The sequence below is a fragment of the Rhodamnia argentea genome, chromosome 2, assembly GCF_020921035.1.
Source record: "Rhodamnia argentea isolate NSW1041297 chromosome 2, ASM2092103v1, whole genome shotgun sequence".
NCBI classification, from domain to species: domain Eukaryota; kingdom Viridiplantae; phylum Streptophyta; class Magnoliopsida; order Myrtales; family Myrtaceae; genus Rhodamnia; species Rhodamnia argentea.
The window spans coordinates 30854462-30875381 of NC_063151.1; the positions used below are offsets into that span (position 1 = coordinate 30854462).

General features: G+C 39.7%; 2 protein-coding genes and 1 non-coding gene across 8 annotated transcripts; 2 read left to right on the forward strand and 1 right to left on the reverse strand.

Moving 5' to 3' along the window:
• The first annotated feature begins 5590 nt into the window (after positions 1-5590).
• On the forward strand, positions 5591-10426 carry LOC115734891 (transcription factor TGA1-like). 5 transcript variants are annotated; one of them, XM_030665879.2, is made up of 10 exons: positions 5591-6018; positions 6285-6344; positions 7875-8044; positions 8146-8220; positions 8453-8512; positions 8602-8679; positions 8762-8825; positions 9047-9318; positions 9461-9688; positions 9915-10426. In XM_030665879.2, exons 3-10 carry the CDS (start codon positions 7877-7879, stop codon positions 10065-10067), a joined length of 1098 nt encoding a protein of 365 aa, XP_030521739.1. In that variant the 5' UTR covers positions 5591-6018; positions 6285-6344; positions 7875-7876; the 3' UTR covers positions 10068-10426. The 5 variants fall into 5 exon arrangements, with proteins under 5 accessions (XP_030521739.1, XP_030521750.1, XP_030521766.1 ...); XM_030665890.2 differs by having other exon boundaries at positions 5591-6015; positions 6283-6344; XM_030665898.2 differs by lacking the exon at positions 5591-6018 and adding an exon at positions 6027-6149.
• Positions 10427-11454: 1028 nt separating this feature from the next.
• On the forward strand, positions 11455-14195 carry LOC115734925. Of its 2 annotated transcripts, XM_048275205.1 has the most exons (6): positions 11455-11887; positions 12010-12084; positions 12530-12669; positions 13164-13301; positions 13687-13727; positions 13873-14195. In XM_048275205.1, the coding sequence occupies exons 1-6, from the start codon at positions 11617-11619 to the stop codon at positions 13967-13969; spliced, it is 762 nt and encodes a 253-aa protein (XP_048131162.1). In that variant the 5' UTR covers positions 11455-11616; the 3' UTR covers positions 13970-14195. The 2 variants fall into 2 exon arrangements, with proteins under 2 accessions (XP_048131162.1, XP_030521816.1); XM_030665956.2 differs by lacking the exon at positions 13687-13727 and having other exon boundaries at positions 11457-11887.
• Positions 14196-14749: 554 nt separating this feature from the next.
• On the reverse strand, positions 14750-14821 carry TRNAW-CCA. The gene has a single exon. It is a non-coding gene; the product is annotated as a tRNA-Trp (tRNA).
• Between the last annotated feature and the right edge of the window lie 6099 nt (positions 14822-20920).

The following is a 20920-nucleotide window of genomic DNA, read 5'->3' on the forward strand; positions in this document are numbered from 1 at the left end:
TTTTTGCATTTGTGCCAATTCAGTCCTACATCTTTTGCATTTATATTAATTCAGTCTATCTGTCCAATTTTAGCCGGAAATTGCTAACATGGGGCTATTGACGCTGACATGACAATTTTTAATATTATTTTAATATTTTATTGGAATTTTTATGTTCTATTTTCTATTTTCTTTATCTTTTTTTTTCCTTCACTATCTTTTTCTTCCTCCAGGCGGTCGCCGACATTTGGCAATTGGCTAGAGGCGAGGGTTGGCAACTCGCCGACCTCAGGCAAAGCTCACCCTCGCCGGCCACCGGCAAGGGCAAGGCGCTACGTCACCATCTTTGGGCGAACATTAGTTATCTCGTCTCGCCAATTGAACTATGTACTCAAGATTTTTGTTATCTCATCCCCATGAGCTAGATTTTGATGCCTATGCACCTATTATGACTAACTTTAGCGATCCGTCTTGCGTTTGATCATATGAATTAGTATTGTGTGAGGAATGTTCCGATTAGGGGTGAGCAAAAAAATTGAGATCCGCCCAAACCAGATCGGACCGTACCCAATCACCCGATTTTTTATGGTAATCGGTGGGTACAAGTCTAATTCTTGGTTCTAATTTTCTAGAACCGGCGACATCGGGTTCTGTTCATGGTTTCAAGTGAGAACTATCCAATTGGACCAACCGGACTAGACCAATTTTCAGAGTCGCATTTTCCTGCATGAATGACATACACCACTTCTGATCGATCAATGGATTTTGTTTGCTAGTCTTCACAATGTTAATGGAAGAATAAATCGAATCACTCGCTAAAATGCGCAACCCTATTGCTTTGTTGCTTTTTGGAAGGACAAATGGTACCGCACTTGGTAAGGATTTTTTCAGTGTAGGAGCATATCATGAGGTAAGTGAGCAGAGGAGCTTAACATCCATTATTTAGCCCATGCTTATATCAGGATGTTGAGAGCGATACCATTTCTGGTTTCTAGCCAGGAATTCTTTCGGCTCGGAGAATTTCTTATCCAATTTCAAGAAGTTGTCGACTTTCCAGGTGCCCTTCTGAACGATTGTGTCCTTTACCATCGACAGATTCTCTCCTTTGCCAATGCTCTTTTACTCGTAACCAAAACCTCCGCGACAAATGTACGAGTATTGTCCATGAGATACCCGTGGATTTAGTCCCTCTCCAGACTACGATCTTCGTTGGTGCCTTTTTTAATTGATCTTGGTACTCGGTAAGACCGGTTCCATGGATTCAATCGAGAACCAGATCGGACGGTGGTTCGGTTCTCTAGTGGATCCATAGAATGAGCAGGTGGTTCACAATTCGCATTTTGCGGAACCAATCCTTAGCGGGTGGTTTTCGATTCTAGAGTGGGAACCACCCATTATGAAACCGATCACCCATAGTTCCAATTGAAGCATAATTATCGACCATCATCCAACTCCGTGCAAATGAGGATGTCTAGATCTCCTCACGAAGTTCGTTGAACTTTGGGATTTGAATTCTTTATTCCCAAAGACAGGCAAATGCAAGAGCTACTAAGCTAACTACTCTCGAAGACACAGTGCTAAGCATATAATTTAAGAAAATTTACCAAAAAGTGCTAAACCTATTGCAATTATACCAATTCAATCCTAAACTTATTTTTTTTTCCATTCAGTCCTAAACATTTTGCATTCATGCCAATTCAACCCCAAACCTGTTGCACTTATGCTAATTCAATCTTCCGATCAATTTTGGTCGGAATCGCTAATATGACGCGGCCGGCTTTGATGTAACCAATTTTTAATAATATTTCTTCTTCTTCTTTCTCCAGCCGGCCACCGAGCCCAAGAACTAGCCAAAGGCAAGGGTTAGCGAAGCTCACCCTCACCAGCCACCAAAGAGGGCAAGCCTTGCCCACTCCTAGCGAGACCGGCCTCGCCATTGCTATACGAGCCTCGCCGTCGCGAGGTATAAACGAAACATTATTAAAATTAGCCACATCGGCGTTGGTCGCGTTACCTCAGCAATTTTGGGCAAAAATTGTCTGGGAGGACTGAATTGGCACAAATACAAAAGATTTAGGACTGAATTGATAAAAAAAAATATTTAGGATTGAATTGGAACAATTACAATAGGTTTAGGATTTTTTTGATAATTTTCTCATAAGTGCAATGCATTTTTTTTTCTTTATTTGCTGTAAACTAGCTCCAATCAATAGTAAATGGCTCGATTATTTAGCAACTACACTCCGACTGATATCTTTCGAATTCTTAAGTTATATAATTTCTAGAACTTAATTTTCCAGTATTATCGAACAGATTGTAAAGGCCCGTTCGATAACTTCGCAGCTTCCCCGATCATGAAAGCTCTTTAGATGTCTGAAACTATTTTCAAATTGTGCATTTGATGTTGGACAGAGATGGGGTTACAAGATCCGATGATTTTGTTCTCATTGAGGAGATCTATCAGCAAAGTTAGGCTTCCCAGGAGAGAGCACCCGTTCATAATTTTCGTTTCTCATCGAAAAGGGACAGCACTTTCACAATTTTTCTTATCTAAAATTCCAATTTTATTTGGGGGGGCGAAGAGGAGACACTTTTGCTTTAATGCTTCAAGGTGGGAAATCTGAAATCTCTTATTCTTCTGGCTCCCATCACGAATATCAAATCTGCGTGGATGCTTTTTTAGTTATTATTCATTTCAATTCCTTAATTAAAAAGATCAATGAATGAATCTTGAAGCAACACCCACTTTGGAAAGGCAATTTTCCATATTTTGGACTGACCTTGCATTGTGCACAAGGGACACGCAAAGTGAGACATTGCAAAGGTGGCATTCGATATTTTAATATGATGCTGGTGATTTAGTGGACTTCATGATGCATAAGAAGATCGAGAGATTTCAACTAAAAAGGAAAAAAGTTTAGTGAGAATGGTTCCAAAAGTCCTGGGGGTATTTTACAAGTTGTGCGTGCAATTTGTAGATGATACCTTCGTGACTTTAGCTGAGGACCGAGGACTCTTCTCCTTTTCCAACTCCTGGACTTAAAAATGGCGTGAAGAATCAAAGCATTCATTATTCTTTTGACGGCCGAAAAGCTTTTCGATTAATGAATTTTTACTTTCTTTCGTAACAGGAGATATTCGTACCTTTGATCGATAATCCGTTTTCTTCGGTACAAGAGAGCAAAGATGCTCCTATCTAGTTTGCGACAGACAAAGGCTCCTTTTGACGACAAGTTTGATTATGTATATCGTCTTTTCATTATGTTGGTATTGAAATAAGATTAAGTAAATTTATATCGGTCTCTGTCAACTAAAGTAAGTTCACCCTCATCTACTTAAGAATTTATTTTTAGAATTTATGAAATATAATATTTAGTTCTACAAATGGTCGATTATAAAGAAAGGAAAGTTTAATGATAGGAAATGAAATATGATCTGAGTAAAAAAGAAATCATAAATCCAATGTCCGGTGATGGAATTTAACCAAATTAGTATGTCGTCTTTGCCTAAAGAGCGTGCAAGAGAGGAAAATCATACGTAATTATCCGAGAAACTGAATGGTGATGGTGATGGTGATGGTGATGGTGATGGTGATGGGGATGATACCGGATTCTACCGAAAATAATTCTGTAGTACTGTTTCTTAATAAACTTTATTCATTAAGACTCCGTTTGTTCCATGAAAATCGAATGATTTGAAAAATATTTTCCTAAAAACGATGGATTGTATCGTCTACAAAAATGAATATGCGATAAATATTTTAATTATCCTCGGAAATATTGAAATGCAAATCATTTTTTTATAAATGAAGATATTTCTCATTAACTAAAAATGTAGGCGATCGTTTTTGAAAAAAATATTTTTTTTCATTGAAATTGCAGCATGTTGTTGTTATCCAAAATCAAGTACCGTGGGAGCGCAGGATACAATAAGCAATTTCAGCCCATGATTGATTTAAGAACGGAGAAAACGAGTCAGCATAAGTTATGTGCACGGCACAATCTCGGCACACGTGCAAAACGGAAAAAGGATGATCTAATCCCTTCAAAAAACTTCAATATTAGGTCCAAATCTAATTCCGTTCCGGGACATTTTTTAGATTAAAAAAAATCTCAGTTTTAAGTGCAGTTCAAATCTGATCCGAACTTTTTTTTTAAAAAAAAAAAAACCTTAACTCTAGATCTAGTCCCAAATATAACTCGAACTTTTCTTTTCGTCAAAAAAATATTACAAAGTTTAACTCTTGTCCCAAATCTATCTTGAACTTTCTTTTTGTCTAAAGAGCTTTACCAACTTTCAATCTAATCTCAAATATGTCCATGTTAACCCTTTATTGGAAAAACACAATTAGTTGCTTGACGTGACATTTCCGCATAGGTAACAAATCCACGTCGGCAAGGTGAGGTGGAAAATTCTTTCCAAAACCATTATTTATGTGCAAATTAAGGAAATTAGAGACGGCCAAGGCGATTTTTGGACGGTGGACTAAAGGAGGGAGATTTGAGACTAGAGTTAAAGTTTGTGATTTTTATAGATAAAAATGGTTCGGATAGATTTGGATTTTAACTTAAAATTGGGGTTTTTTTTAGATGGAAAAAATCGGGATAGAATTGAAACTGAACCTAAAGTCGAAGTTTTTTCAAGGAATTAGTCCGAAAACGATTGTATGACTCATTTAAGCAAACATATTTTCACCAAATCTATTTAATTACTAAATGACCCGGTCTTTCTCTTTCGTCTTCTTTCAGAGAGGTAAATTCCCAAGGCAGATGATTTGATTCACTTCGCTTAAATAAATAAAAAAAAAATCCCCATTCCATGCCCCAGATTGTATTAATTTATTCGCTCATTTGTACATTAGAAAATCTTTCATTTCTTTTTTTGTCAGTAACATTTCATTCATTTCCACAAAAATACAATAAAGAAACGACACAGTTCAATTGCAAATCAAGTCAAATCGGAAACAACTTCGAATAATAATAATTATCAAAACAATGTTAGTAATCACACGCTCAATGAGCAGATTTATAATTTCTTCAAATCAAAGTCGGTGGCTTGATCACTAAATCCGTCTTTAGTAATGAGCATGCACCACAAATCTCTAATTGTTGTACGCCTAGGTTAGGCATCCCCAACACCATGGCCGTTCAAAGTTCATATCTAAAACATATAAGAGCGAAACCTCTACGAAACTCCTTCATTCTTCTTCGAAGCTGGACTTGGATACTAATGAAATTCGAGAGAAGTGAAATCCCGGAATCATACATGCAAAAATCTCCAAGTCTAGATTAGATCGGGGTAGAAATCTCCTCAAAACGGGAGAGAGAAGTTTTCAAATTTAAACTAAATCAAAAATGAAAAGCTCCTAAAAAATCATTGCATGTAATAACTCGAGTCAACAAGCAAGAATTTCCGTCAAATCAGGAAAATTTATTCCCCCCCTCCTCTTCTTTTTCATGTGCAGTGAAGTGTTCGTCGTTCAAAGATGCTCCACAGCGTTTGTTGTTGGTGGGCATGTTGAGGGTGTCGTTTTCAGCCTCCCCCTTTTGCTTTTCAAAGACGTGGTGTTGGGGTTTTTGGTTGAGTGTGCTCATCTGTAATTGCTTTGCTCTGCTTTGCTTCCATCCTTAGAAATACTCCCTCCACAGTGGGAAGGAACATCAAAAGACGTCTCCTTTTATCAGCCGATAAGCTAAAGGAAAGACTCTAAGAACAATCTTGCTTTTGATCACCCCTTTTGTTTCCTTCTTGATTATTGTTGTTATAATTGCTGCTGATGCTATTATTATCGTCGGTCTTGCATTTGCTTTATCGTTTTTGTTTGCTTTGGAGGGACCAATAACAGCGACCCTTAGAGGACCTGAGAGAGTGGTACAATATAAGCCCTTCTTTGAGTACTCTCAGCAGTCCACACCAGCACACACCAGCACTTGCACATTCTTAATTTTCTCCCGTTTGTAGCTGCACACGAGGAATCACTGCGTTCTTGTTCGAGTTTAGCAGTTTCTTGTCCTCTGAAGATCAAGTCGAAGTGGGGAGGTAATTTGATTCTCAAGCTCTTAATGCTTATGCGAGGAAGGATCATGCTCTTCTGGGTTGTATTCGAGAATTCGGCCGGAGATATTATGATCATTTGTCGTTCAAGACAGTTCTTTGGAGCATAGCCTAATGTTTTTCAGCAACTTTTCGTTCAACTAGGCTCTTCTCTACAAAGTTCATGTGTCGATAGTACACAAGTTCGCTGTTAATATTCTCTGGTCTTCATTGTTAATGGGTCAAAATTTGTTTGTGTTGCTCCAATTCAGTAAGCAAATTGTTTCGGGGCGCTAGATTCCTGAAGGATGCTGTGAAACAGTGCCAGTGAAGTAAGCCAAACCAGATTCTTATTCGTCCTTCTGTTCTGATGATATAGCTCGTTAACATGCGAGTTGTTTAACATACATGATACTGTTCTATGACAAGTTTAACCTACTAATGAAATCAAATGCATGCGCACTAAATTTAGATTTTTCTTGTGGTGGTACTGGAAGAATTGAAGTTACAACCTTTGGGCAATTATGAGCTATAGGATAATAAAATGGGTCCTTTGATTGGTCATCGAATAAAATCATGAAGTAACGAAGCCAAGTTTCCTCTCTAGATCTCTGGTGCTCTGTTACTAACTGGAATTTGTAATTTGATTCCCTTCCCATATATCCTCGTGATTCGATTCTTTAGTAGGTTGAGAATTTATCTGTCTCTGGAATCTCACAAACTGTTGCTTCACCCTTCCCTTCAACTTGATTTTGCAGAAAATGAGCACAACTGGTTTGCTGAAGTTTGACCCAAGTCTTTAGTGAATAGTAGCTGTCTCCTCATTCTCTCAACAGATATCTGATCAAATAAATTAGATGACCGCCATTTCGTTTTTCTTTTCCTTTTCCTTTTTTTCTGTATGTTTTCAATGATAAGCAGACACATAGCATTAGTCGGTTCTTGCAAACTTGAGTGAAATTTGGAAAGAGAACCGGTAGATCGCAACTAAATGATATAGATCATCTTAGTCTTTTGGCTGAGTTCAGGTTTCCCGTGAGAGCCTTAGAGACTTATCTGCAAGAGACAAAAATTATGACAACATTAGAATCTTTTTCTTTTAAGGATCTGATAACTGATCTTTAGGACTTTGTTTCCAGGAAGTTCAAAAGATTTGACATCGTTGCTTAGTCGTAAATCTAATGATTCAGATAGGCACGGCCTAGGAATCCATTTATAGCATATAGTGAAGACATAAACAAAGATAGATGGACGGCATCTCGTTCATTAGCTTGCGTCTTTGCATGTATGTGCAAAAATATTTTGCCATTTGCACCTAGAAAAGCAAGCAAAAGGAACTCTTACATGAACATGGAACTTAGCAGACAACTTTGGTTTTTGGCAAAACAATGAACTAATGAAGCTGCTGCAGTGCTCAGAAACTCCCTTTAAAAGAGGCAGAAACTGTTTCCATAAATAGTGCTAAGCTGCCGCAATGATCGGTGCCATCAATTTTGCCGTTTGATTCAGCAGAAATAAAACTTTCCAATCAGACAAATAAAATCTGATAACTTAGTATCTAATTTTGCTTGTCCTGTACATTGAAAATTCTGAGTTGACAGCTTAATTGGCAATGTAGTTTGCATATTTGACCGAACTGCCTAAGTCTCATTCATAGTCTTTGCTTTGTGATATTAGCTTCAAAGATGCTTTTCGCTTCTGATTGATCAGACCAGGAACGCATTGTTAGAGTTCTTCCGAAAAATAGTCGTGCATCCCTACTTATCATAAGTCAAGGACATTGTTTATAACTGCCGATACTTTCCTTTTTTGTTCATGACTGCGAATATTTACCTTTCTTTTTTCCCTTCCTTTCTGGTCAGGTATGAACTCTCCTCTAGCCCAGCTTGTTAACCCAAGAAAGATGCTCATTTACGAGCCATTTGAGCAGTTCACCATGTGGGGAGACGCCTTCAAAGGCGACAAGGTCAAAAATCCCGAGGCATCGTCATCTATGATCGTGCATGCAGTAGATGATGGATTAGACAAGAAGGTGAAATGAATCTCATAAAGTCTTGCCATATTTTTTTTCATTCTATGTGCTTGGAGTATTTCCAGGCCATGGCTGATTTCCTCAGCTTTTTAATTTCGCAGTTTGAATATGTGTCTCATGAATCGGCGGAAAATTCCAGTTCCAGAAGCGATCAGGAAGCAAATAGACCTGACAAGGTGAACAGCGTTGCCTACATCTTACAGATATGAACGGTACTTGGTTTCCAGGATGTCGTTTATGATTCATGTTCCATCGAAACCACTGTCCGAGCAAGCTTTCTCTGTATCCAACATGATTTTGCAACAACCGACCTTAGATACTGATTTATCCTTGCCTTGCCGAGAATTAAACTCTCGATGCAGTATCACTTTGTGTCAATCTATTCAAAGATGCACATCAACTGTGCAGGTACAGAGACGTCTAGCACAGAACCGTGAAGCTGCTCGAAAAAGTCGTCTGCGGAAAAAGGTAGAAAAGAAAATGCACTGCTGTTCACTGTCATTTTAGTTTTGTTGGACTTTCGAGTTATGGATTTGGATCTAAGTTTCCTCTTTCAGAAATATGTACAACAACTCGAGTCAAGCCGCTTGAAGCTAGCACAATTGGAGCAGGAACTTGGGAGAGCTAGGCAGCAAGTAGGCCTATATCGACTCTTGCGATAAATTTTTGAAGAATGCAATATCCTTTTAATGGACAGGATAAATTTTCTCTGTTTAGGGGGTCTTCTTGGGAAATGTGCTTGACGCTAATCACTTCGGATTCTCCAGAACAGTCAACTCGGGTTCGTATTCTCCTGAATCTGGCAACTGTTTCAGTGCTTCTTTGTGGCGATCCTCCTTAACACTAAGCAAGTTAAAATTGCCATTTCAATGCCTTTTATGATTCCAAACACAAGTTGTCACCCTCTCAGCTGCCGAATAGATGGATGAACCAGCAAATAAAAGATGTAATTCCCGATACTTATGTTCTTCAAAGAAATTAACTCTTGTGTTTATGTCACAGGAATTGCCACATTCGAGATGGAATATGCGCACTGGGTCAACGAGCAACACAAAAAGAGTTGTGAACTTAGGACTGCACTGCAAGGGCATGTAGGCGACGTCGAGCTTCTATTCCTAGTAGAGAGCGGCTTGAAACACTATTTTGATCTTTTCGGCATGAAAGCAGAAGCTGCCAAGGCGGACGTTTTCTTTTTGATGTCCGGCGCATGGAGGACATCGGCGGAACGGTTTTTCCTCTGGATTGGAGGATTCCGTCCATCAGAGCTGCTAAATGTAAGAATTTCCTCCCCTTTTGCCTTTCTATTCGACGCTTCCTTTACGAGAAAAAAGTGTCCTCCAATCCAAAGAATCTTTTGCTTGTCTGACGAAGAACCGCTATCAGAACCTCAGTGTAGATCCGTTGATTCTCCTACAGGTTCTAGTGCCGCAAATCGATCTCTTAACTGAACAACAGATGCTGCAAGTGTGCAACCTCCGACATTTGTCCCAGCAAGCCGAAGATGCTCTGTCTAAAGGGCTGGAAAAACTTCAGCAGAACTTAGCTCAGGAAGTCGCCGATGATCAACTAGGCGCAGGGAATTACGCCTCCGGGGTGGATGCTGCTATGGAGAAGTTGGAAGCATTGGAGAACTTTGTGAACCAGGTGATCTCCACTTATCAAACTTGTGCCGATCCTGGTGCGACATGATGATCTCATTCAATTCAAACAAAAATCGAAATTGATAATGCTTGTGCCAGAAATCTGAGTAGCAAGGATTTGATTGCCTGATGCCTAGTCTCTATCCCGTTTTCCCTAGATCTTTTCACGTTGCTCATCGACCGCATTTGATCTGCTGACACGCTCGTTTTTTGTGTTTCCACATAAACAGGCAGATCATCTTCGGCAGCAGACCATGCAGCAAATGTCCCGGATTCTAACCACACGCCAAGCAGCCCGAGCGTTGCTTGTCCTCGGAGAATTTTGTCACCGCCTTCGTGCACTGAGCTCCCTTTGGGCCGCCCGTCCTCCCGAGCCTGCCTAAGCCAATCAACACCAGGACAACCCACCAGGAAAAGAACGCCTTCATAGCTGAAAAGAGTCACCGGCAGGGACTAAAAACTTGCCGCCGTTGTTCTGTCAAACTCCATCTGATGTGCCTACCAGTTATCAAGGACTCTCGAGTTCGGATCATTGTGAATACAGCAATAGCCGCGCGTCCGATAAATAACTAGGCACGATAGCTCTTTCGGAGCACGTGATTTTATTTGTAAATATAGTTCGTGTCTTTCCGGCGACACTTGCATTGCAGGCTTCATTTGAATGAAGTTTGCAGTATGGTTCTGCTTGTGTACATTTTTGTTAAGTTGAAAGTAGTTGCCTAGTGGTGTGGTATTTGGAGGAGGGACACTCTAGATCATTATTATATTGAGTACAGCTTTATTTTGGGAAAGTAAATTCAAATTGAGTTTAAATGTCGAGAGGAAATAGGCCAGTGAGAAAGTGGATTTCTTGTTTTTTTGGTCGAAGAGAAAGTGGAGGATATTTCTTCATTTTAGAAATTATAGACTAGGGGTGATCGGTTTCGGGGTAGGTGGATCCCACCCTAGAACCGAGAATCGCCCGCTAGGGACCGGTTTCGTAAAATGTGAACCGTAAACCATCGGTTCGTTCCATGGACCCACTTGAGAATCAAATGTGAACTGTACGTGAGCGAACCGATGAAACCATAAAGAGGTGGCAGGAGTATTGGTGGTGCACTTGCTGAATTGTGTATATATACACACATACACACAAACAAATAGGTCCGATCCGGTTGGTACGGGGTGAGTGGTTCCTACTTGGAACCGAAAATCGAATTGGTACATGCCGGTTCCATTAAATTGAAATCGAGAACCGGACTAGTGCTTGATAGGAACCACCTAAAACGAGTCGGTTGAGTACACTCCAATCTGATCCAGTTCAAGTGGATCTCGATTTGTTTGCTCACCCATATTATAAACATAGAGACCTTTAGAAATTTAAAAAAAAATAATAACAAGTTTAACAGCTTAACAAGGTAATGGATATTAACCCAAAATGGGGTTTTGCTTTTGGCTCTTGCTATTTCGAGCTTAAAATCGACATTAAACCTCTCGAATCGTTCAGATATATAAATAATAAAGTCCAAATCAACACTTAATTTTTATAATTTCTTTCAAAAAAAAAAATCAGATTCTTGATCTTGCGGTCGAGAAGAAACTTTCCGATCGTTTTGTAATGTTGAACTTAAATTGACATCTTTATTTTCTCTATATTAAAGGATGGGGAGAAAATTAAGAGTCCTAATTACTAATTTCCCAACGGTCAATAGATGCCACACATCGGGCGCAAAAAAAAAAAAAAATCGTGAAGCAAACCATCCACAAAATTCCCGGGAAAAATAACGAAGAAATGGAAGGAAAATAAAGAGGAAAAAGAACAGGGAAATCAGATTCAGTTAGATTCCATTGGTTGATTCAGCCACTCCGAAACCCTAATTTGGATTCATCACCGATCGAGAAACTCGATCGTCGTGCGAGATAGAGAGAGGGAGAGTTGGGCGGGCGGGAAGCATGAGCAATCTGAGATCGATTTGTCGTCCCCACGCGGTGTTCGCTTCCATCGTGTGCTGCCGAAGCCAAGCTCGAGCTCGATCGAAGGTGACCAGGGTCCCATTCCAGGGCTCGAGCTGCGAGCCGCCTCGGTTAAATTCTCCGTCGTCCTTCGTGTTCACTTGGAACAATTCGGAGAGAGCAGAGCCGACACGGTTTAGGGTCAACCAGAGGAGGACGATGGTCAAGGCCTCGAGCTGGACCGAGCAGAAATCGCCATACGAGACCTTGGGTAATTTGACTTGGAGTTTTGGTATATTTTGCGAGCCGAAGAAGTGATTTTTCGCAATGCAGGGCTCTTGAGTTTTTAGTTGACGGATTTGGTGGCAAATTACTATTTGTTGATGTCTGCAGAGTTGGAAAGAGATGCCGATGACGAGCAGATAAAGATTGCTTACAGACGGTTGGCAAAATATTATCACCCAGATGGTTTGTTCCTTTATCTTGATTGGGTATCTCATTATGCATTCAGATTAAAAAAAAAAAAACAATTGCTTTATGAACGTCATTATAAAGTTGCAAAATTCATTTTGCTTATGAACTTATATAGGCTAAACAAACTTAGAAGGAATTATCAAGCCGGTAGTTTATATTGTGATGTGACGATTTTGTTCCTTGCTTATGGCCACGCGGGCTTGCTTGGTAGGGTCGAATCATTTGTTATCAGCCATATGTCACAAGAAAGGTCAGTCGTAATGGCAATTCTACAACCGCTATTAGAAATGATAAGATAGTTGGTCACTGAGTAGCTAAAAGTGCGATTTGATTGATTCGTCGATGCTAGGATGCACCATTTCTGCAAGTTAGTGAGTTGCTTGCTTTTTCTCGCAGTGATCAGAAGTCTGAACTGATTCAGTTTTCTTTTCTGGTAAAGTTTATGATGGTAGAGGCACCCTTGAAGAAGGAGAAACTGCAGAAGCTAGATTTATTAAGATCCAAGCTGCTTACGAGTTGCTCATAGATGAGGGGAAGCGCAGGAAGTATGATATGGATAACCGGGTCAACCCTATGAAGGTTAGAGTTCTATGTGCAAGTTACTTGTCTACCGAGACTTTATCTAGGCTTCATATGGTTTAAGATTTTTTCACTCTGTGGTTGTCTGTCATTGTTTTCTAAGCTTATACCAGCAGATGGTGATTAAATTTAAATTGTCTCCTTTTCTTTTTTAACAGATACACATCTGTTTCTCTGTAGCAAAATATCAATGAGGCAGCAGACCCTGAAATTTTACTTCATTTGCACTGTGTATGGCTTCAATGCTAAGCCAAATACGGCATTTTTTTGTTTTTGTTTCGCTTTTAAAAGTAAGCAGAGAAGATAAATGTCTTGCGGATCTTTTTTTTTTTCTGTCAATTTTTATTTTCAGGATGTTAGTCATTGGTAATTTGGTGGATCTTTTTTCCGTTGTTTGTTCATTTAAAGTCTGCCTGATGGAACTTTAGCGATAGGGTACTACATAACAATAGATATTTTGTACTAGCAATTTCAGCTGAATTTTATTTTTCCAGGCATCTCAAGCATGGATGGAGTGGCTTATGAAGAAGCGGAAGGCATTTGATCAGCGTGGTGATATGGCAATTGCAGCTTGGGCTGAGCAGCAGCAACGTGAGATGAATCTCCGAGCACGACGGCTTGCACGTTCCAAGGTAATTGAGTAATTTAACAAACACAAGAGCAGACTGACCTTCGGGTTGAAGGGACAGTTTATTCGAGGAAAAGAAGGGATTCTGCAATGAACGATAACAAGGAGAAAATTTACATGTACAACATCAACAAGACCATGGTTCAACTGATGGAATGATTAAAATAATGGTTAGACCTGGGAATTACGTGGGTAATCGAAACGGTACTTTCTCGATTAAATCCTTCATCCGGCAATTTGAAAGTTGTCTGGCAGTGGGAGGAGTGGCTAAAATAGTTGTCTGTTTCCCATCTTCCTCTTGGAAACTCTTTCTCTTAATCCCAAACTCTCGGGAGATCTGAAACAAAGGATTCGATATTAATCCTGTAAAGTCAAACTTCTTTCTTCAGATCCCCCTACCAGAATTTCTGCGGATGTCTTTTCATCTGGGGTGTCTTCTCTCTTTTCCTTTTCAAGTTTCGGGTCAGAAGTGATTTTGTTCGAGAATATTGCTCTTTTCCCATGATCTTCTTCGGCATTTTTGGTACTGCATGAGCAAGCCAACTGATGATGTGTACATTCCAACGCATGTCTAGATCGACCCCGAAGAGGAGAGAAGAATACTGGCTAAAGAAAAGAAGGCATCCAGGGAATATTTCACCAGCACTCTTAAACGACATACGCTCGTCCTAAAGAAGAGAGATCTGATGAGAAAGAAAGCGGAAGAGGAGCGGAAGAAGGTTATCGGTCAGCTTTTAGCGGCGGAGGGCCTGGAGCTTGACACGGATGATGATGAAACACAGTAAAATTGTTTGTTGGCGGATTCATGTAAATGTCGCTTTGGAACGTATGTAATTGTTCCTCCTACTGAATATCAATGTCTATGTATAGTGATATGAAAGGGTCAAAAAGAAATGAATTGTTGAGATTTTTAATCCAGTCACTTGGATTGAGATTGTCAAAGGGCAAAAGTAGGAAGTACCCATGGAAGTTCTGACAGTCCAAAACAGCAAAAGTTGGGGTGGAGGGTGAAATCTGGAAACACTCTTAAAGCAAACCGGGTGAAAGCTAATCATGGGCAAGGCATGGGAGTATTATATGTGGGGTGATTGTGTCCGATGATTGCCAGTTAAGTTTCATTTTAGGACGCTGATAGCCTATGCGCTCCACAAAGATTCAATCCCAGAAAAATACAGTAAGAACAAAGGATCAACACTAATCCTGTCAAAGAAAAATCCGACCCAAAAAAAAAAAAAAAAAAATCTGTCAAAGAAAATAAAATAAAAAGCAGTGTTGCCACAACATAACGCAAGACGAAAAGAAAAGGTTGGTGAGTGATTGTTAGGAGGAGCCAAAGTACTGAATTTTTTTTTTTTTTTTTGGTCATAACCAAAGTACTGAATTTGAAGAGGAAAAAATCTATGAAAGCAAAAGGAAAAATCCTCAAGAATGGGGTGGTGGACAACAGGGAATTGAACCCGACGTGAATCGAACACGCAACCTTCTGATCTGGAGTCAGACGCGCTACCATTGCGCCACGGATCCACCTTCTGTTTTCCTTGCTCCTCGTATTTTATATATATATACTGACACATGGATCCACCTTTGTCTCACCTGGGCTGGGCTGGTCTGGTAATGGGCCCGCACGCCTTGAATTGCACGTTCTAGTAGCGAGTGACGCACTTCCCTACCCCATCCAAATTCTGTCTCTCGTACAAAATCTTTATCGTTGACTTTTTAGGAGAATTACGACAGGGACTGCATTGATGTTTTCGCTTACTTTCCTTGGCAAAAACAAAAAATCTTAAAAGTTTGATGACTCTGATCATACTTCGAGGATACAATTTTAAGATTTTAGATTTTTTTTTATTATTTTTATGTTATATTCACTAGTTTTTTTTTGTTATAATGACGCGTCATTAGAGACGGTGTATATAAAAATGTAACGCGTCTGATTTCGACACTCATGACCTTATTTTGAAAGTTCTTGAGGTTGATTCTTTCATGTGACGTGCTGCTCTTTGCAAATCTATGATTACATAATCGGATATCTCTTTGAGTGGACTTTTGTCTAATTGTAATTACATACGTTGTAATTCTTTGGTATTGTAAATGTATATATATATATATATATATGCACACGTCAGTGTGTTTACACTGGACAGTGTCGACAAGAAACACAGGTCATTCGTGTTGGCCCAAAGTCAACTCAATTCTTGGTTTTGAGTCTCGTGAGATGAGGGTGTACAAAGGAATCAAGAACCACCCGGATCGCTCGTAAGCTAATCGGATCGGCCTGGAATTAGTAATTCCTAAGGGAATCGGTCCGGTTCCTATTGGAATCGGTAGTTACCCGTCCGGTTGTGAAACTCCTTCTTGCTCATCCGGATCAAACCATGTGTATATAATTTATAAATAAAAATCTTAAATCCCTAATTTTAAACTCGTTTATCTTGTCTCAATCTTTGACCAAAAAAAAAAAAAATTCTTGTCTCAAATTCCCACTCTCATCTCGATCTCTACTCTCTTGTCTTAGACTCCCAATGTTTCACTCTCACATTGGTCTCTCCATCTTTGTCTCCGTCATTGTCTTTTGACTCATGGCCTCGACTCCTATTGACTCACGATCTTGACTCCTATCGCCTTGCGGCCTTAACTCTCGACTTCCATCGACTCACAATCACGTCTCCGACCGTTTATCGCCTCCCTCTCGATCGCCTCCATTTGCTTGGTGGGATCGATTTCATGGACCCACCCGGGAATAAGATCGGATTGGCAGTTAGGTTCCCAAGTAGATTCATGCAACCAACGGATGGTTTTCTGATTTTAAAATTTCAAAACCGATCTTTAGTTGGCTGTTCTAGATTCTAAAGTGAGAACGATTCATCCTGCCCATGCTCACCCCTACTTATGGATTAGGAAAAATTTCAATTAATGGTCCGAAGTGCTCTCATTTTTTTTCAAACAAGGGAATGAAGTGAGCCTATTATTTCAAATAAGGGCATGAAGTGGCCATGACTATCTCAGACAAGAGCCTCAACTTGCTGGCTAGCCGACCGACTAAATATTCTAGCCAATCAAGGGTATTTTCGTCAAAATTCAATTTAAACTTAATTTTCAGTTAAATTAAATTAATAAAACCAAACCCCACCCCCCCAAAAAAAAGAAAAAGAAAAACATTGGCGGAAGAAGAACACAAGAAGAAGCCGACAACCCCACCGACGGTGGGGCAGCCCCTGGGTGTCCTTCTTTTGCTTCCTGTGTTCGTCTTCTTCTTTTTTTCTGTTTACATTTAGTTTTTTTAACATTTAAAAAACATAAAAAGCAAAAAAATGGAGAAAAAAATAAAAGAAATAAGTAAATAATAAAAATGCCCCCAATCAGTTGGTGAGTCGGATCCTTTTTCGAAATCGAAATTGGCACTTCAAGCTCTTATACAAAACAATATCCACTTTAGACCGTTATCCGAGAATATAACGGCACTTCAGACGCTTATTTGAAATTTTACACGTGGATTATGATTATTGGTCAATGGCGACTCCCTATTCCTTTCCTATTTCGATTCTGGGAGAACGAGATGCAGCATCACGTCCTTTTTCTTTTTTTTTTCCCTCCCTTTTGTTTTGACCTTTTTTATATTAAAAGGAAATCATAGATGAAAATGAAAAGGAAGGTCCTTTATTTTATTTTTTTAGTTTTTTTTTTCCCACTTTTGCAGGTGGGGGAGAACACAGAAGCAATGATTACCGGCGCCTACCGGTCACTCACGAGGCACCACCTTCCTAGGGGGGCCTTCAAGCCGCAAACTCTTCGATGTAGCAAAGCTTTTCCTTTCTTTCTGTCTTTTTTTCCCCTATTTTTAGAGGGTAGACTGGATAGGGCAACTAGGGTAGGAAAAGCGAAGAAAATAAAAGAATAAATCCGTTGTATGATTGCAATTAGAATTAATTAACAGATACTTTCTAACAATTCTTTCCTCAAAAAGCCGCCAGCCATTAGAAGTTCTACCAAAGTTTAATGGAAAAAATTCCAAACAAAGACCCGCATCGGATCTTATCTTAAATAACGACCTGAAGTGCTCTTATTGTTTCAAAGAGTGGCTTGACCAAGGGCATTTTCGTTATTTATCTTTTTTTTTCTCTTTTTATTTTCCTAATCTATTTTTTCAATTTTTTTTTGTCCTTCCTTCTTATCGGTGGCTAGTCACGGGCGACGGCCGACCATCGACATGGGTTGGGCGAGGCGAGAGCTATCTTGATAAGCCTTGCTCGGGCCCGGCTTGGGCGAGCCGATGGCATCCCTCGCCGGTGGCCGGCCCAGCTACGGATAGAAGGGGAAAAAAGAATTAGAAAAAAAAAAGGAAAGAAAGAAAGGAAAAAGAATAAAAAAGTAAATGGCAAAAATGTTTCCGGTTAGGCCCTTCTTTGAAATAATCGGGGCACTTCGAGTCCTTATTTGAAATAAACTACACTTCATGCACTTATTTGAGAAAATAAGGACACCTCAGGCTTTTATTAGTGCTCTCATTTGAAACAAACTACACTTCATGCATTTATTTGAGAAAATGAGAGCACTTCGAGCTCTTATTTAAAATTTTTCCAAATTCAATCACATCTAGCTTTCAACTCGATCGAAATTTTACAACTCGGTGCCAATAAAAAATCATAAAACCAATTCGAATCCTACGAAACACGGAGACATACCACATAAGATGAAACGATGACAAAGGGACCAAACAAATAAGAGATTCAAGATAGATTGGGCGGGAGAGGAAGTTTCATCGAATAATTCTGAGCTCAACGGGCATTGTCGAATACTACAAAGGGATGTGCGAATTGGGTAGGAATTTATCTCATTTTAACGGGGAATTAGTTTAGGAAAAGGTCGGCAAGGAAGATTCTGAAATACCGAGAAAAGGAAACACGAAAGCGAGCCTACTGTTCCTCGGCAATAATAGATGTGGGATCACTTTTGAATTTAGGACATGATTCGTTTGGAAGGAGGGGGCTACATTGTGTGTTGCATCAGTCTGCGGTTGCACTTTTTAGCTGTTTCTCTTTTTCGTGATAAAGAGGTAGTTGGCTAGTCTTTCAATTTCATGGCAACTCGAAATTGACCAGGATCAGACAAATCTTCGAGGAGGGAAAGAGAATGCCATTCACCCTTTTTACTTCTCGAGTCCTGAACTGTAACTGTATAGTGAAGTGTCGAAGGTCGTGTGGTGCCCGGTAATGAGCGATTTTAAAGCCGCATTATCTCGAAACCGGGTCGAGTAGCTTCCTAAAAGTTGCCCATAAACTACTGTAGCTTTGAAGGGATGTCGCGGTCGTTGACATGTTTCGAGCACCTTCGGAAGTTACCGCGCTCATTATCACAACTAAAAACTGCTGCGTCAAAACAGTCATTCTCATTGACTTTGTAACTTCACCTTCCAGAGCATTCTAAGCCAAAAATTTATCTCCGTATGGCCTATCTCCTTTTCTTTTTCTTTTTTTATGGTCGAGATAGTATGGACTGTAGTGGGACAATCAATCGTAATAGCCATCTAAGAGTGGTACCATAGAAATATCAATTTTTCGAGTTCTTTGGTTTGTTTTTTTTATAGAACCTTGTGGTGTGCAGAAAAACACATAAAACGAAACGAGAAATTACAATAAGAACATGAAAGCATATTGTAAAAAGGAAGTCATTATTAATGTTGGAAATTTCATATTAATCCTTGGCTACTATGAAATTGTGTCCTCCTGGTCAATATCAACAAGGCAAAGTCACCTGTCAAGACAAGTTGAAGGGAACTCATGGCATCTCCACAACTGTTTAGACATCACAGGAGCTTACATTACATCCACTCTGCTGTAATGTCATAGGGAGGTGAAGGAATGATGCCCCCACTCACACATTCTCCTATTGAAGGTGAAAAAAAGTCTTCAGTACCTTGCCTTATGAAAAGGAAGGGCTCTCTGAATCAAAACCCTAATCATGAAAAGTTACCCTAGAGTCTCTCTCTCTCTCTCTCTCTCTCTCTCTCTAGCTCTAGATGCCCCCTGTAGTTATAAAGCCTATGGAGCACTTTGTCCTGCTTTCATTTACTATAAATGCTACTTTGAGGGATTGAGATTGGTTCCCCAATTTGTAATGAGCTCAGAAATTCCCTCTTTTAGGGGGTGACAAGGGACTCGAAAAGAGGCAAAAAGGGTCACATAGTGGGAAGGAATGGGAATCCTCAAGCGGGTTTTCTCTAGTTGAACCAAAAGGCAAGCCTCAACCCAAAAAAAAAAAAAAGGTTCCATGTATCCCTCTTGCCTGCTCTGCTGGTCAAACGTGGGTTAGAGAGAGAGAGCGATGCCTAAAGAACTAGAATTTGGTCTTTAAGTTGCATTGATTAATTTGGCATCCTTTCTTCTCATGTGATCATTCTCATCATTCGTTGTGCGTTGAAATCCCCTAATCACAGGTTCGGATTCTCAATCATTCCTCGGCATCGAAAAACCTTGATTTGTCTGCAAGATGGATTCAGCCATGTCAGGACATAAAATAACCTCAACTTTACTCCTACAAGCACCGTGGTAGGGCAGCGATGAGATCTTAGCTCACAACGAGCAATAGCTATTGACTTAAACAGAACCACTTGTCGCGGGTGTGGAGCTCCTCCAATAACTAGCAATCAATGATCAATTGCGGTCTTCTTCTTTTTTTTCGGATGGAGAAAAAATCTTTCCTATTACTCTTCAGTCTAAGTAAACAATATCATAAAGTCACTTTCAACTTAAGGTGAAGTTAAGGCACGAGTTGGTATTTCGCAATGATGTATGGGCATGTACAATAGTAAAAATTCTAAAAGCTTTAACAATATTGTCGGGAACCGAGTTGAAGATAGCGCGTGATTTACGGATCATTTTTATTTTTGGAAAGCGATTTCGCATTAACTGTACAATTTATTTGTAGAGCACTGGAAAATGGGTAATAATTCAGAGAGCAGAATTGTAATTATTTGGAGGGTCCCTTCTCATTCTATCAATTACCCAACTATTGCATCGAAGAGCAAAAAGCAAAATTTCATTCACACCCCCAACTCTTTCAGTCATGTCAATGTGAGTCCCTGTGAAGGCTGTGATGGTTTTCTTGTGGGCCAAGATCAGAGGGCCCAGAAGGTTTGTCATGATTGACTCGACTCTCTCTCTCTCTCTCTCTCTCTCTCTCTCTCTCCGCTTAATCATCATTAGACTGATGCTTTCAAATCATGATTCCTGGTGCTGTTCATGCTGCAGATCGTGGATGAGTGAACGAGGCCACTTTCCTTTTCGTCAGAAGAAAACTAGCCACGACTAGCCTCACTCAAGATGCGAATTATCTGGTATTGCTTCCAAACTCCAAATTGTGAGTGATGGGGGTGATGTACAGATGACAGTGACAACCACCCGTATTTGCATTGCTTGAAAATGAATCGGTACAAAGAAATTTGCAAGTAACATACCGTGGTCAATCTCGAGAGAATATATCTAATTGATTTCTTAAGGAGATATTGTTTGAAATATTCAATTTTGATTATCTCGTGATATTCGATTTTTCTAGTATTTTGTTGGCCTATTTTCAAATTTAATTTGTCAAGAGATTACTCAATGTTTCTAAATCGCCTAATTTTTG

What these genes read in the sequence shown, in the direction of transcription:
- LOC115734891 (XM_048275147.1), top strand. An exon ending in TTGGGAGAGCTAGGCAGCAA is followed by an intron (nt 8,680 to 8,761) that starts GTAGGCCTATAT and finishes TTCTCTGTTTAG; the next exon opens with GGGGTCTTCTTGGGAAATGT. An exon ending in GTCCATCAGAGCTGCTAAAT is followed by an intron (nt 9,319 to 9,460) that starts GTAAGAATTTCC and finishes ATTCTCCTACAG; the next exon opens with GTTCTAGTGCCGCAAATCGA.
- LOC115734925 (XM_030665956.2), top strand. Translation starts at nt 11,617, where the DNA reads ATGAGCAATCTGAGATCGATTTGTCGTCCCCACGCGGTGTTCGCTTCC. An exon ending in AAAATATTATCACCCAGATG is followed by an intron (nt 12,085 to 12,529) that starts GTTTGTTCCTTT and finishes TTTCTGGTAAAG; the next exon opens with TTTATGATGGTAGAGGCACC. An exon ending in ACCGGGTCAACCCTATGAAG is followed by an intron (nt 12,670 to 13,163) that starts GTTAGAGTTCTA and finishes TTATTTTTCCAG; the next exon opens with GCATCTCAAGCATGGATGGA.